This window comes from Drosophila eugracilis, unplaced genomic scaffold, assembly GCF_018153835.1.
Source record: "Drosophila eugracilis isolate 14026-0451.02 unplaced genomic scaffold, ASM1815383v1 contig_2154, whole genome shotgun sequence".
In the NCBI taxonomy this organism is placed as follows: domain Eukaryota; kingdom Metazoa; phylum Arthropoda; class Insecta; order Diptera; family Drosophilidae; genus Drosophila; species Drosophila eugracilis.
This window is the reverse complement of record NW_024573038.1, coordinates 2,613,393-2,626,435: the sequence shown is the minus strand read 5'-3', so window position 1 is coordinate 2,626,435 and position 13,043 is coordinate 2,613,393. Positions and strand designations below refer to the sequence as shown.

Sequence of the window (13,043 nt, the reverse complement as noted above, 5' to 3'; positions counted from 1 at the left end):
TAAACATGCTTAAAAACATACCTCAGCCGATAAAAATATGTACGAAAATATTTATTCCCAAGTTCTGAAAATCAAATCGCAGCTATTAGATCTCCGTTTACTAAAGTTCTTATTTCCTAATTTTAAATAAATTTCTTTATATGGGATATTCTTTATCTTAAAGTGAAATTCATCTCTAAATATATCACAGCCTACAGAAAGAGGAAAAACTTAAAACATCTAACAAATTAAAAAGAGGAGCTAAATTTTAAATTTTTAAACTCTACCATAAACATTTCAAAAACATTTATTAAGGCTTTATTAAACTTATTAAAATTCACCAAATTATAAAATCCATTGGTTCCCAAAAACATTTTAAATTAGAAAAAATGATCTTTATTACCTAATTTTAATTCAAAAAATATCTGAAATATATTCATATTTTATCATACAGTTTCCCAGGATATCCATTGCCCATTCCATTTTAAGCTATAATATAATTCAGAGAGAATTTTAGGCCCAACCACTGTCATAATCGTTTTACCCCCAAACTCCTAAATATATAAATCGGTCAATCTGTCATCAAAAACACTTAATGAAATCCATTTAAGCAATTAAAAAACTGCTTAAATTGGCCAGGAATAAATTAAAACCGCCTTTAGGGGCGTTACAAGTTTATAAAAAACGAAATAAACTATTATGAAATTCAAAATTTGACATAATTTACGCCTGCGTAACAGGGAATAGTGTAGTTCGGTGGCAAGAAGAGCCAAATCCAGGACGTTCATTGGTCGCCTGTGAAAGGGAGGCCGAGCGAAAGCCGAACTCCTGTCGTTTGCATAACACGCATACGCCGCATAGGCCCAAAGGATAAAAGCCGCCGACAACGAGGGATGTTGCTTCCTTGTTGGCTTCCGCTCGGTTCGCGAAGGCACTTCGTTCGTTTCGCCTGCCAACTAGCAGCTTTTGCCAGGATCACAAGGATACAACGTCAGCGCCTGGACAACCGTAGTGCAGTTCCGGTGCGGCTCTCACACCGTGCAGACGTGTTGGCCTGCCTAGAAAAATAACTTTTATTGTGATTCCCAGATTTGTGTTTTACCCTTTTGGCTAAGTTTTTGGTTTTATATAAGAGCTCCAAAACGGACACTTATATAATTTTGATTGTTGCTCAGAAAGCCCTTATTATTTAACAGTCGGCTTTCGAGCAATAATTGAAACCAAATAAGTGATCCCTACAACGTTTGTGATTTAAATACATTCTGTGATGGTAAGTGAGCTTTGTTTCTGTTTATTATATAATATAAGGTAGAATCTAAATAAATTCAGACAAAAAGACAATATTTTAAATAATAATTTGTTCTTTAAAGTTATTTCATCAAAACGATTATTTTTAACTAATTAAGAATAAAAACCACAATTTTCAAACCATAATCATGTTCAGCAGTTTGAAGCTTAGAAATATCTGTTTAGCCTTTTTCTGGGTATTTTTGATATTATTGCAATAAAATAACTATTAAATTAAGAACATCTTTGATCAGGATCTCATTTTTAAAAAAAAGGTTGGTAGGTACACTAACTATTTAAAATTGGTTCTGCTCAACGTTGTTTTGCTTTATTTTATATATATTCGTATGTAGCATCTTATTTCTCAGTGTTTTTTTCTTAAAAATATCTTTAAAATATTTTATCGAAATTTTGAAGTGAAACTTAATCATTCAGAAGTTCATAAACTAATTAGCAAAATTTTAAATTTAAATGGAGATATTAAGATAAATAGGAGGAGCTTAAGTAATGATATTTCTTTTAAAATAAGAATTTAAAAGTTGGAAGTTTATTAACCAGAGGATTCATAAATAAACAGAGCCGTTGAATTAAAAAAAAACAAGAATTAGAAGAATAGAATTTCCATGACTGACATTAATTTAAATTGTTAACTTCAAGACTTCAATTTAATTTCTTTAAAAACAAAAGTATCTTAGTAATGGCCACACATTCAAACTTAGATTTAATCTAAAATATTCAGCACCCACTCAATATAATCCCTCGTAAACATGCAGTTTAATGGGTTCACTGTGCCCCAAAACATTTCCTATAGCCCTAAGCACACCCGCATTAATGAGCAACCAAAGACTTCCCCCTTGCAATTAGTCACCAAAGAGCAGCGTCGTTGAACTTCGTGGAAATAAAAACAAAAGTGAAGCAAAAACAATTGTCAAACAAAAGTACCAAAAATCGAAACGACCTTCACATTGAATGCGCCCAAGTTTTGCCCAAAATCAGGTGTCAATGCACTTGAAACTTGTTTCTCTAGAGCCCCGTACTCGTGTTTGTTATTATTATTTATATTTGGTATCTCGGCTGTCAACGGCAGACAATGGATAGTGTGTTTTTATGGGCGATTTGTTTTGTGAATTAGCATTTAGTGCGAAACAGAATAGCAACAAACTGCCGCGACCAATGAACTCGGATGGGATGGTAGCTGGTTTTCGGTTAAGGAACCAAAGTCAAGAAATCAATTAGTATTCAAGCGTATTTGCGTGATCTACTGAACTGATTTGTCTGCTCTGACTGAGAATCGAGATTTCAGATAATGAATTATGTATGGCTTCGTATGGAGATTTGTCATATACTTTTTTCGTCTTAACTTTCAGTTTCAATTCCTGTTTGCTCATTTTAATTCCTTATCCATATTCTGACTCTATTATTATAAAACTGTCAGAGAATTGCACTTCCACCTGCATTTATTGTTCTTATTAAAACGAGATATAAATCGACCTTTCCGTGTCACCAATTGCATTGAGTGAGTGGGCCACCATAGCGTTAATTTTAAGGGCAATGTTAATGTCAAAGCGGCTAGCTAATATTACATTGATTGTACCGACATTGAATTTCAATTAATTTTTGGTCCCCTCACAATATTCATATGCAACGCAGACATCTTCATTTGCATAATAGGCCCGATGATTGCCAAGTCCAAGCTGGTGGAAATATGACGACTAAGGTTACCTGCAATGTGAGAACTGAAATTATGCCAAATGCAGGCAATGACAAAACTGTAACAATTAACGAAGGTCTAGGAAATTTTTTTGTTTTATAGATATTTAATCATGCAAGTATTATTTAAAATAATTTAAAACTGTTTAACAGCACAGTAAGATCTTCTTATATCTCAACATAAATAATTCTTGGTTGTTTAAAAATTTTGCTAGTTCAGCTCTCATAACTTGACATAGAAGTTTATGTAAAAATCAAAGTATTATGTAAAATGAAAATCAGCGATAATTCTTATAATTGCTTTACAATTATTTCAGTATTTTATAAGCAGGGTACAGCCGGGTAAGGATTAAAAAAGTTAAGCAATCATTATGCAATGACATATCACATGATTAACACGTCATTTTACGATTGAATTGAACTTATCAATATTTATCCGCCTTGTTATTAATCATACAACAATCCCAATAGCACCTTAAATTCGTGATAATCGCATAAATACTATACTAAAATACGGATGATGGGGCAATAAACTATAGAGGTGGCAACCGAAAATACAGCATAAATATTGTCACACCTTTTGTCGTACGCTATTCAATGTCATGAACTTCGTTGGGTCATAAAACGCAAAACATACAAAACTTTGTTTTCGGCTATTGTTTGCCTTTTTGATTTTGTTTTCATTTTCGTTGGCAGCTCCTTTATTTCTCCCGACGAGCCAATTGAAATGCCAAAACGTGTGCACATGACACCCACACAAAACGATGAGACAGCTAGTGCAGCGTGGAAAAAAGCTCAGAGTCTAAGGCAACAGGTGCTAAATGCCCGACTTCCGTTTGTTATCAGACCCAGAGAGCGACCGACTGAAAGAGAGAGAGGGTCCGTAGAGCTTTCCGGCTAATCCGCATAGAACACCGGACGAAAATAACCTATATACACCTATATATAAATTAATTGGCGCACAGAATTTTTGTGGCAGTTTCGTTTTAGCTTGAACCGTGCTTAACGGGTTTTTGGTGCTCAGAACTATAGTTGTGTACACAGAAAATGTTCAAAATCGTATTCGTAATCGCGATACTGTCGCTAGTGAAGTGCGGAACATCCCAAATTGCTTGTGAGTTTAACAAAAATAATCGTCCAATATTAAAAATAATTAATAATATAAATGGCTAAAATTAATTCCAATTGAAACTAACAATAATTCAACCTAATACGAGTACAGCCTAATACAACCAGCAAGTTGTTGAGATCATTTTAATTAGCTTTATGCATACCGGAAAAAAACATTTTAAATTGGCAAAATTTTTTAACAATATTATTTTTAGTAAATAAATCATTAAAAATATTTTTACAAAAATAATGATCCTTGTTTCGAAAAACAAAAATATATTGAGCACATTTTATTTTACAAACTTATATAAAATAATAAATTCAATATTGATTTTCTTCATTAACCTTCCCCCTCTTATGTTACTCACCCGAATAAACATTCCATTGACTCCCATGATAGTTACCAATCAGCCTTGCTCGGTTCGTATTCCCAAAATCGTGGGTGGCAGTGAGGCAGAACGCAATGAAATGCCCTTTATGGTCAGTCTAATGCGTCGTGGTGGTCACTTCTGTGGGGGAACAATAATATCCGAACGTTGGATCCTTACGGCTGGGCACTGCATCTGCAATGGGTTGCAGCAGTTCATGAAACCCGCTCAAATCCAAGGAGTTGTGGGCTTGCACAGCATCAAAGAGTATCTCAACGGAATTGGCAACGGACCGGATGCACTGAGGGTGGACTTCAAGAAGATTGTTCCACATCCTAAGTACGACTGCAATGATGTAAAGCATGATATAGGTATGTGCAACGAGTGTTTTGGTGAAATGACTTAAAAAGATTTAATTTTCGGACATGATCTTTTACTTTGATAAATTTATGACCTATTTCGAAATTATTTAAAATATCTTAAAGTAGTTTAAGACCTTTACGACTACTTAGTGTTATAAAAGATAGAATTGAATGAATCATTTAAGTATAAAAGTGCAGAACACCAAATGAAAGATTATATTTTAAAGTATTGAAATGGTTTATGTATTTTTGATAGTACTAAAAAAGTATTCAAGCTTCTTGAGCAAGAATAAGTAAGTTGGGTAATAGTTGAGTAATAGCTAACTAACCAACTAATTGTTGGAAAATGCTTTTTAATGGACTTCTATAGTAATTGTGTATATAAAAAAAACAAACAATACATTTGAATGGCATGCTGTATTTTTAAATTCTTTGATAAAGTTTTTTGTACGTTCTCTGTTATAGTAACTTCTAAAAACAAGACAGATGTATTCTACTATTTTGTGTAAAGTAAACGAAAACTTTTAATTAATTTCTTATAAGTTGATAATTTATCCTTGTGATGTAGCCCTTCTAGAACTGGTGCAGCCAATTCGCTTCTCCGCCCACATCCAGCCCAGCTGCGTAGGGTCTGACGAAGGACACCGAAGCTTGGAGCAGGAATACGGCACTGTTTCCGGTTGGGGTTGGACGCACGAGAACCAAGCGGAAAACGATCGGTCCGATGTACTGCGCAAAGCTACCGTTAAAATCTGGAACAACGAGGATTGCGAGAGGTCTTACAGGTCTTTGGGTAAAAGCAACACCATTGGAGAGACTCAATTGTGTGCGGGTTATGAAAACGGTCAAATTGATTCGTGTTGGGTGAGTATTCAGTTAGCTGATATAGCACAAATTTTATGCTCTGGATTCACTTACCTTTACAGGCGGATTCCGGCGGTCCGCTGATGTCCAAGGAGCATCATCTGGTTGGCGTTGTATCCACCGGAATAGGCTGCGCTCGTCCTGGCTTGCCTGGAATCTATACGCGCGTCAGTAAATACGTTTCTTGGATGCAAAAGGTGATAGCGGGCAGGAAGTAGTTGCCTAGGAAATCAAAAAAAGTTAATTGTGATTCACCTGTGATATTAGTCTTAATATATAATGTGATTTCGTCAATAAAAGTTTACTTTAACGAAACGGAATCTTTTTCCAATCCAATCCGCTATTTTTTAAATTGCAATCGATAAATTATTCTGATCTACAGCTATGGTATGGTTTCCATGTTGTTGGTAGGTATTTTCATTCTTTTTCGTCTGAATAAACGTGGTTTTTTATTTACCATATTATTTAGAAATAAAAATATTAATATTTATATATCAAGCGCATTTTCAAACATTGTTACGATATTCAAATATATCCGATATTACCGGCAGCCCTAGAAACAGTATTTTCTAAATACCCATTCAGCTTTCATATTTTTGTGGTATTTTTTGCTCTTCGCCACACGGTCAGCTGTTTATACTACAAAACAATCGCTGTTTGGAAATGGACACGGAGCTAACCAAGTAAATATCTTAAATATATATAAATAAATTTAAAAAAAAAACTTTATTATTCCAACAGCAAGGCCATTGCCGAGCTGATGCGCGAAATCGAGGCCCAGAAGTCCGGTATTCTTATCAGCCACAAGCAAAGTGAGCGAAAAGTGAATCCTTTGGGAAAACCAAACAAACGTTTTTTGGGCCGTACCATAAATACGGCTCTTCGGCATAATAAAAGAGAAAAGGAACGCACCCAGGCTAATTGTCGGCAGAAGTTACAGGATCTGGATGATATAAATGAAAGGAGAAGGTCTAACTCCTTCTACAATAGAAATTCCGGCAGGAATCGGAGTGTGGATAGGAGCAGAGACAGAAGTTCAAGCAGAAGTCGCAGCAGAAGTCGAAGCAGGAGTCGCCGGAAAAAGACAAAAAAACGACGAAGCAGAAGCAGTAGCAGCAGTTCCAGTCGCAGTCGCAGTCGTTCACATCGAAGAAAAAAACATAAAAAAAAGGCCAAGAAACACAAGAAATCCCAAAAAAGGAACCGGAAGAGCAGAAGCAGCAGTGATGATCGGAAAGTTGCGCCCAGCGAGAATATACCTATAGCCCAACCCTCGGAAATATTCCTCAACCACTCTAAGCAAATGGCTTTGGCCGTGGCTATGGCATATAGTCAAGTTTTTAGTGCAAATAGCCAAGATGAATCCAAGGAACAGCCGTCTTCCCCTCTCAGCGATATAGTTCGTGAACTGATGTCCGACGAAGAGCAGAACAACCCAGATATTCCCGATGTCCTTTCAATTTCATCCAGCGACGAAGATGAAAATGTTCTGACTATCAAAGTAAGCTCAAATTCAGAGTCCGATGGCGATTCCTCAAGCTTGGATACAGACTCAGACCTAAAGGACAGTGCTGGCAGCTGCATAAACCTAGAAGAATCTGAATCGGATAAGAACAGTGATATAGAAATAATCGCGTGCCATAAACAGCTGGAAAAGGTCAGAGCACCTCCTCAACCCAGTAACGAAAATAAGCAAGTCGGCGAATGTGCCGACCTCACCACCGTGGACCTGACTGAAGAATAAATAGGATAATGTTTAGTTAGAAAATCTATTCATCATTAACCAACATCACAGGTTATAGTTCTCCGTTAATCAATCTCTGGGAGGCAATTTGTTAGTTCTAACAAGGTTGTAAATAAATGTGGCATCAGATTGACAGATGTAAGCCAATAAGTAATTCAAAGATATTAGAATTTTGTTACAAAAATGTTTTAATATAATAAATGTATATTTTATATGAAACTGAGGAAGAAAATTGATCGAAAACTACTTGGAAGTACCTTCAGTAAGTACTTTTTAATCATATTACACCCCAATCCTCTTATAACATACATAGATATCCTTTTAATTTCAAATCGGATGATTTACTATCAATATAGTATCAATGAATAAAGTTATTAAGTTTTGATATTTATTTCCCAGTAAGCTTAAATTTCTCTTGAAATAAATTTTTGACAGTGCTCTTTTGATAGTTTAACGAAAATGATTTTTTTCGCTGCAATTTATACATATTTCAGCTTAGGCCTCTTATCAAAATATACACGCCCTTTATCTTGTATAGGGTATTAAACTGTTGCTCTCTCTGTCGATTTCTCCCACTCTCTCTCGTAACCTGCCCGAACAGCTGATTCTTTATTTACCACTTAATTTTCGATGGAAAAAAAACGAAAGCACGCAGTGAATTAGAAATTGGTTAGTTAAATAAATACATTTTCCCAGCTGAAAAATGTTTGGAAACCTGAAAAAGAAGCTAAGCAGTGCGATACAAGAGGGCCTGGTGATATCGGAGAATCTGCATCAACAATACCGCCAGCGTGTCAGTTCCGGGAAGTCGGGGAGCACCCAAACCAGTGGGATTACGACCCCTACATCCCCATTGGGTCTCAATGAGAGTCTTTCCTCGAGTAGAAGCAGTAATCTCTCTCTAAGTGCTCCCTTCCAGTTAACCGACGGAGTTCCCACTCATCTAAATGTAGCAGCGGGTTGCAGTTTGTTGGCCAAGTACGAGGACGATTGGCAGCAAATCCATGGTACCAACGAGGAGAATGCGGAGAAAGCGGCGGAGATAGCCACACAAATCTCAGGTGTTCAGAAAAATGCCAGCAATCAGCGCAAAATTATCAGTGAGCTGAACAGCAGTCTGGCAGGGATTCCCACGTTGATTTCCCAACTTCAAGCCAGTACAAAGATACTCAAGTCGCTTGAGGAAATGGGTCAGAAATTAGAGGTTGAGCTGGAAAAGCTGGAGGATCTCTGTGAGGAATGTGAGCTCCAGGAGTTCATCCTCGAGCAACAGTTTCAACTTTCGCGGCACAAGCAAAAGAAGCTTAACGAACTAGAACAGTACCGCCAGCAAATAGCCTCCAAACACCAAACTAAGATCAAGGATCAGGAGCAGAAACTATTAAAGCTGCAAAGAGAGCGCCAGGCTGTCTTTGAAGACGCGTTTCGAGGGGACATGGAGGAGTACAAACAGCATGGCCAGCTGACAAGTAAATCTCAATTCTTAAAGACCTATATAAATCTTATAAAATATTTCTTTTACAGAAATTCAAACCACCAGCAACAGGTTGGCTTTAGAAGAAGTTGTCCTTGAAGCCAACGAGGTGGAAACAAAGGATGCTCTCGAGCAATTTCTAAATGGTTAACACTTTACTTCTCGCAAAAGACTTCAGTTTGTGCCTTCAAGTGCAATAAGCAAAGTAAATTGTTTAAATATTTTAATGGGGATTCCAAAAACAAAAACCATTCATTTAAGCACTGAAAATATTGTGTAATAGTTTGCACTACAACTTAACACCAGAACAAATGTATACAAGGGAATTAGACTCCCATATTAAGAAGCAGTGCCAAAGCTTATTCATCATAAATAATGAACATTTTGAAAGTTGCAATCAAATCGAAAGCACAGGAATCCCCCTAGTATTTACAATTTACCAAGTTCATTGATGTGGCAACGCCACCCAATGTCTTGACAGCATTTTAAATGAACATTGTTTTTATTATACGTAGCTTTTTTCCCGTTTTAATAGTGTACACCTGCAGATGCCTTGTATTTGTATGAATATATTAAAATAGTCAAAACATATTTGTCAACATGTATTTAATTATGCGATGGTAAGTGCGTAGAGTGGCAACTCTGGTTAGATTCGCAACAGCTGATTGTGAATCAGTGATTAAATATCTTGATAAAATAAGAACTAACTATTCGCAGCTTACACTTGTCGCAACTTTCTTTGTGCCCAGCATTGCCCTCCAAGTTTCCGTACCCTCTCCTGGACTTTGAACTTATGGGAGCAATTGGATCCGCTTTGAGATCCCCAATTGTCGATATGTCTACCAAGCAAGCAAAATTCGTTGAAAACACTATTGCCAGCAATAAAGTGGTAATATTCAGTAAGACTTATTGCCCATACTGCACGATGGCAAAAGAAGTAAGTGGCAAGACCTTCAAAAGTCCCCAAATGAGACTAAATATTTGCTTTCCAGCCCTTCAAGAAGCTCAATGTAGATGCTACTATAATTGAACTCGATGGAAATCCCGACGGTAATGAGATTCAGGCAGTTCTGGGTGAAATCACGGGGGCCAGAACGGTACGTATAATCAATATTTTGTTTTTGTCCATTTTTCAACATATCTTTATTATCTGTTTAGGTTCCCCGCGTTTTCATCGATGGCAAATTCATTGGCGGCGGCACTGATATTAAACGAATGTTTGAAACGGGAGCTTTGCAAAAGTATTTCCAGTAAATATCCTATCGTTCAAGGTTCTGTACTTTGTGCAATGCTGCTTTTCATGTACAAAAATTAGAGAACGCTTTTCTATTTAATGTTTAAAGTCTTAAATAAATGTTGAACATATTCAATATGGGAAATAAATTGTAATTATAATTTTAAATAATTCCCTGGGTAACGGGTTATTTTAAGCTTAATTTCAGCAAGGCGTGTACATAGTGTTCCTCTCTTTAAAAATTAAAAACCCCAGCTATTTCAAGTTTTAGAAATTAAAAAGACAAATGGATTGACACCTGTTAATTAAAAGCCCTTGTAACTACGCCCATGTAAACATATGTTGGATCGTACAATCGATCTGGCAGCACTACAAGAAAACTACCACTGCAGTTAATAAATATTTACTTTTTTTAAAAAAACAAGTTCTTGACTTTCTAAGCAATGGCTGATTTAGTGAGTGGAGAAGCCTCCGAATCAGACGAGGAGTTGCAGGATAAGCACAAGGTTATTGGGAATCTCATAAATAAAAACGTTTTCATTTAATAAAATTGGAGTTTTGGCAGATCTTTGCTGCTGAAGTTCCGGGGGAAGCCAGCGAAGAAGACGATGACGATGAAAACATTTACGAACAACAACGAAGCGGCAGCCAAGTGAACAGCACGGCCTCCATTTACCGGAATAATCTGCTCCAGCGGAAACTAAGTAAGTCTTCCTATCTTCGTCCTCTATTATTTATTTAAAGAAAAATGCGTTTTTAGTTGAAAACAACATTTCCATTTGGAGATCCCTCACGGCTTTCACCCGCAGCTTCGTGATGAATGCCTCTAAGCAACTCGTCACCACTGACCAAATGCTCATAAAATCCCAGCTTAATCTTCAGTCGGCCCATACATCTGTCCAGCAGGCCCAAAAGAATGCTCAGGAACTTCAATCCCGGGTGGCTGCCGTGATGACCAGCAGTTTTCTTCCCCACATAAACATCCAGAAAGCTAGCTAAGTTAAACCTATATTATGTTTCCTCATAAACGATCAAATCTAGGCTAATCCTCTGTATCAGAATTGGGAGCATAAACCTGGGTATTTGGCGATGGCTCCCGCGGAACGAAGGTTCTCTGGAAGCACCGCGAGAAGATCGTTCGCACCTTGTTGGGCCTTTCAGGTGACTGGGGTATGGTTTCATCATCGTCGGAGAGCGTTTCCGGTGGCTTGGCTTTCTGCGAATCGTCCGTATTGAAGAAGCAAACCTCTGTGCTGTTCGGAGCCTCTGAATTAGGTGCCATGCTGGCCTCCAACGCAGCATCCGCAGCTGCTAACATGAGTGCCTCCTGTTCAGCCTCGTCTTCAATCAAAACCACTGTGTCCACCTCTGCTAAGATGCGAGGCTGTTGAACAGAAGGGGCCTCCGAGTGTCGGAACTGAAATAGGGGAGTATCGAGGCTCGTTTCCAACTGGCTCTCCTCCACTCTCCTTTTCGGCTGCACTGCAGCCGGTTCCGTAGCACTGTTCTTGCGCTTGCTGGTCCCATTTGAAAACGCAGCATTACTCTTTCGCTTCGTTACCACCTCTTGCACATCTTCATCTTGGACCGTTAACTCCCTTTGACAATAATCCTCGGAGAAGCTTACATCATCAGGTGATAGTGTGGACATGATGAGCAAACACTCAATCTCGCCATGCTTCTTAATTTTCAGTAGAAGAGGCATGCCCGCATCGTCGAACTCCAAAGTCAGTGAAGCATTTAAACACTCGCCGAAGAGCAAAAAGGCTCGGAATTCTTTGATGCAGAAAGTTATGATCGTTTCCTTGGTCACCTGATACTGGTCGAATTCACTGGGCTTAAGTTTTAGCTGTGTACGCATGAATTTATCATTCACTCGAGCGCCTTCTATGTAGTTTTTTGCCACCACACTCCCAGAGTTTGCCTCCAAGGTTAGTTCTTCCTCCGAAGAGTTAAAGTTGTTAGAGATGTCAGTGAACAGCTTGTGATCGCCACGGATTCTAAAAAATGTTAAGTAACAGGAATGGAAATTAATATCTTGGTTATCCCTGAACAAATTACAATATAGCTTTAAATTTCTAATTGGAAAATGAAAAGAATAAAAGATTAAACCTACATATTCGGCATCTGATCGGTGTTAATATTTGTGTTAATATTTTGATCATCTATGATGGATATGGTGGCCTCCTTTGTGGTCTCCAATTTGCAGCGGAGATTTACCTGCAGATTGGTTTGATTATCCAGAATGTTAAGTTCACAGTACTCCACCTGGAATGTGTAATTTATGATAACTAATCTCTATTTAAACACACTTGTTGAACCTCATTCATATTGCGGAATACAGCCAAACAACCCTTCATGGATATCTTGCAGAAAAAATCCGAATTGGGCGGCAAGTCAAACACCTCGAACATGGATCTCTTGAAGGATATACTGCCCACAGCCGATTGAGTGGCATTAATTGCCCGCATTTGTAATGCCTGCTGGTCAACCTCGATGAACATTTCCTTGCCCACCTTGGACAGCGATTGAACGGCTTTGGCAATGACTATAAAGGTGAATGCAATTAGTTTAAAGTAAGTTTTCTAGATGTTTTGACTTTTAAGAACCTCTTGCATTGCTGCCTTCTAAAGTATATTTCATTGGCAATATTTGTTTTAATTTTGGTCACGAAATTCGCGCTGAATTTTGTAAACAAAAAAACTAGAGTGGCAGTACTCGGCAGAGATAATAAGAAAAATACTAAGAAAATAAAGGTTAACTATAAAGTTAGTTAAATCACTCGATATATTTTTTTTAAATATTATTTGCTTCTGTATTATCTTCTAAGTTACCAATATATTAAATAAGGGATTTTTTTTAATAATTTTATTTAATAAAAATATGTGTTCGTGAAATACCTAACAAAGAA

At 37.3% G+C, this 13,043-nt stretch overlaps 6 protein-coding genes across 7 annotated transcripts; 5 read left to right on the top strand and 1 right to left on the bottom strand.

Annotated features, from left to right (window-relative positions):
* Window positions 1-4,023: 4,023 nt before the first annotated feature.
* Window positions 4,024-5,898, top strand: LOC108108473 (transmembrane protease serine 9). The gene is made up of 4 exons (XM_017216532.1): window positions 4,024-4,090; window positions 4,487-4,825; window positions 5,385-5,680; window positions 5,743-5,898. Exons 1-4 carry the CDS (start codon window positions 4,024-4,026, stop codon window positions 5,896-5,898), a joined length of 858 nt encoding a protein of 285 aa, XP_017072021.1.
* Window positions 5,899-6,271: 373 nt separating this feature from the next.
* Window positions 6,272-7,656, top strand: LOC108108440 (serine/arginine-rich splicing factor 4). Its single transcript, XM_017216493.1, has 2 exons — window positions 6,272-6,363; window positions 6,422-7,656. The coding sequence occupies exons 1-2, from the start codon at window positions 6,344-6,346 to the stop codon at window positions 7,422-7,424; spliced, it is 1,023 nt and encodes a 340-aa protein (XP_017071982.1). The 5' UTR covers window positions 6,272-6,343; the 3' UTR covers window positions 7,425-7,656.
* A 366-nt stretch (window positions 7,657-8,022) lies between these two features.
* On the top strand, window positions 8,023-9,489 carry LOC108108625 (dysbindin protein homolog). The gene is made up of 2 exons (XM_017216725.1): window positions 8,023-8,893; window positions 8,949-9,489. Exons 1-2 carry the CDS (start codon window positions 8,128-8,130, stop codon window positions 9,047-9,049), a joined length of 867 nt encoding a protein of 288 aa, XP_017072214.1. The 5' UTR covers window positions 8,023-8,127; the 3' UTR covers window positions 9,050-9,489.
* Window positions 9,490-9,544: 55 nt separating this feature from the next.
* Window positions 9,545-10,277, top strand: LOC108108627 (glutaredoxin-C4). The gene is made up of 3 exons (XM_017216727.2): window positions 9,545-9,835; window positions 9,891-9,995; window positions 10,057-10,277. Exons 1-3 carry the CDS (start codon window positions 9,692-9,694, stop codon window positions 10,150-10,152), a joined length of 345 nt encoding a protein of 114 aa, XP_017072216.1. The 5' UTR covers window positions 9,545-9,691; the 3' UTR covers window positions 10,153-10,277.
* Window positions 10,278-10,480: 203 nt separating this feature from the next.
* On the top strand, window positions 10,481-11,178 carry LOC108108626 (biogenesis of lysosome-related organelles complex 1 subunit 3). Its single transcript, XM_017216726.1, has 3 exons — window positions 10,481-10,638; window positions 10,698-10,836; window positions 10,893-11,178. Exons 1-3 carry the CDS (start codon window positions 10,576-10,578, stop codon window positions 11,129-11,131), a joined length of 441 nt encoding a protein of 146 aa, XP_017072215.1. The 5' UTR covers window positions 10,481-10,575; the 3' UTR covers window positions 11,132-11,178.
* Window positions 11,125-12,823, bottom strand: LOC108108624 (cell cycle checkpoint control protein RAD9A). 2 transcript variants are annotated; one of them, XM_017216724.1, is made up of 4 exons: window positions 12,742-12,823; window positions 12,445-12,680; window positions 12,249-12,352; window positions 11,125-12,132 (listed from the first exon to the last, which is right to left on the bottom strand). In XM_017216724.1, exons 1-4 carry the CDS (start codon window positions 12,773-12,775, stop codon window positions 11,175-11,177), a joined length of 1,332 nt encoding a protein of 443 aa, XP_017072213.1. In that variant the 5' UTR covers window positions 12,776-12,823; the 3' UTR covers window positions 11,125-11,174. The 2 variants fall into 2 exon arrangements, with proteins under 2 accessions (XP_017072213.1, XP_017072212.1); XM_017216723.1 differs by having other exon boundaries at window positions 12,249-12,400; window positions 12,454-12,680.
* Between the last annotated feature and the right edge of the window lie 220 nt (window positions 12,824-13,043).

Coding starts and splice junctions, on each gene's coding strand:
- LOC108108627 (XM_017216727.2), top strand. CDS start 9,692: ATGGGAGCAATTGGATCCGCTTTGAGATCCCCAATTGTCGATATGTCT. Junction 9,836..9,890: donor ACTGCACGATGGCAAAAGAA/GTAAGTGGCAAG, acceptor TTTGCTTTCCAG/CCCTTCAAGAAGCTCAATGT. Junction 9,996..10,056: donor AAATCACGGGGGCCAGAACG/GTACGTATAATC, acceptor TTATCTGTTTAG/GTTCCCCGCGTTTTCATCGA.
- LOC108108625 (XM_017216725.1), top strand. CDS start 8,128: ATGTTTGGAAACCTGAAAAAGAAGCTAAGCAGTGCGATACAAGAGGGC. Junction 8,894..8,948: donor ACAGCATGGCCAGCTGACAA/GTAAATCTCAAT, acceptor TTTCTTTTACAG/AAATTCAAACCACCAGCAAC.
- LOC108108624 (XM_017216723.1), bottom strand. CDS start 12,775: ATGAAATATACTTTAGAAGGCAGCAATGCAAGAG. Junction 12,681..12,741: donor AGAAGGCAGCAATGCAAGAG/GTTCTTAAAAGT, acceptor TCACCTTTATAG/TCATTGCCAAAGCCGTTCAA. Junction 12,401..12,453: donor TATTCCGCAATATGAATGAG/GTTCAACAAGTG, acceptor TACACATTCCAG/GTGGAGTACTGTGAACTTAA.
- LOC108108626 (XM_017216726.1), top strand. CDS start 10,576: ATGGCTGATTTAGTGAGTGGAGAAGCCTCCGAATCAGACGAGGAGTTG. Junction 10,639..10,697: donor AGTTGCAGGATAAGCACAAG/GTTATTGGGAAT, acceptor GAGTTTTGGCAG/ATCTTTGCTGCTGAAGTTCC. Junction 10,837..10,892: donor TCTGCTCCAGCGGAAACTAA/GTAAGTCTTCCT, acceptor ATGCGTTTTTAG/TTGAAAACAACATTTCCATT.
- LOC108108473 (XM_017216532.1), top strand. CDS start 4,024: ATGTTCAAAATCGTATTCGTAATCGCGATACTGTCGCTAGTGAAGTGC. Junction 4,091..4,486: donor CGGAACATCCCAAATTGCTT/GTGAGTTTAACA, acceptor CTCCCATGATAG/TTACCAATCAGCCTTGCTCG. Junction 4,826..5,384: donor TGATGTAAAGCATGATATAG/GTATGTGCAACG, acceptor CTTGTGATGTAG/CCCTTCTAGAACTGGTGCAG.
- LOC108108440 (XM_017216493.1), top strand. CDS start 6,344: ATGGACACGGAGCTAACCAA. Junction 6,364..6,421: donor ATGGACACGGAGCTAACCAA/GTAAATATCTTA, acceptor TTATTCCAACAG/CAAGGCCATTGCCGAGCTGA.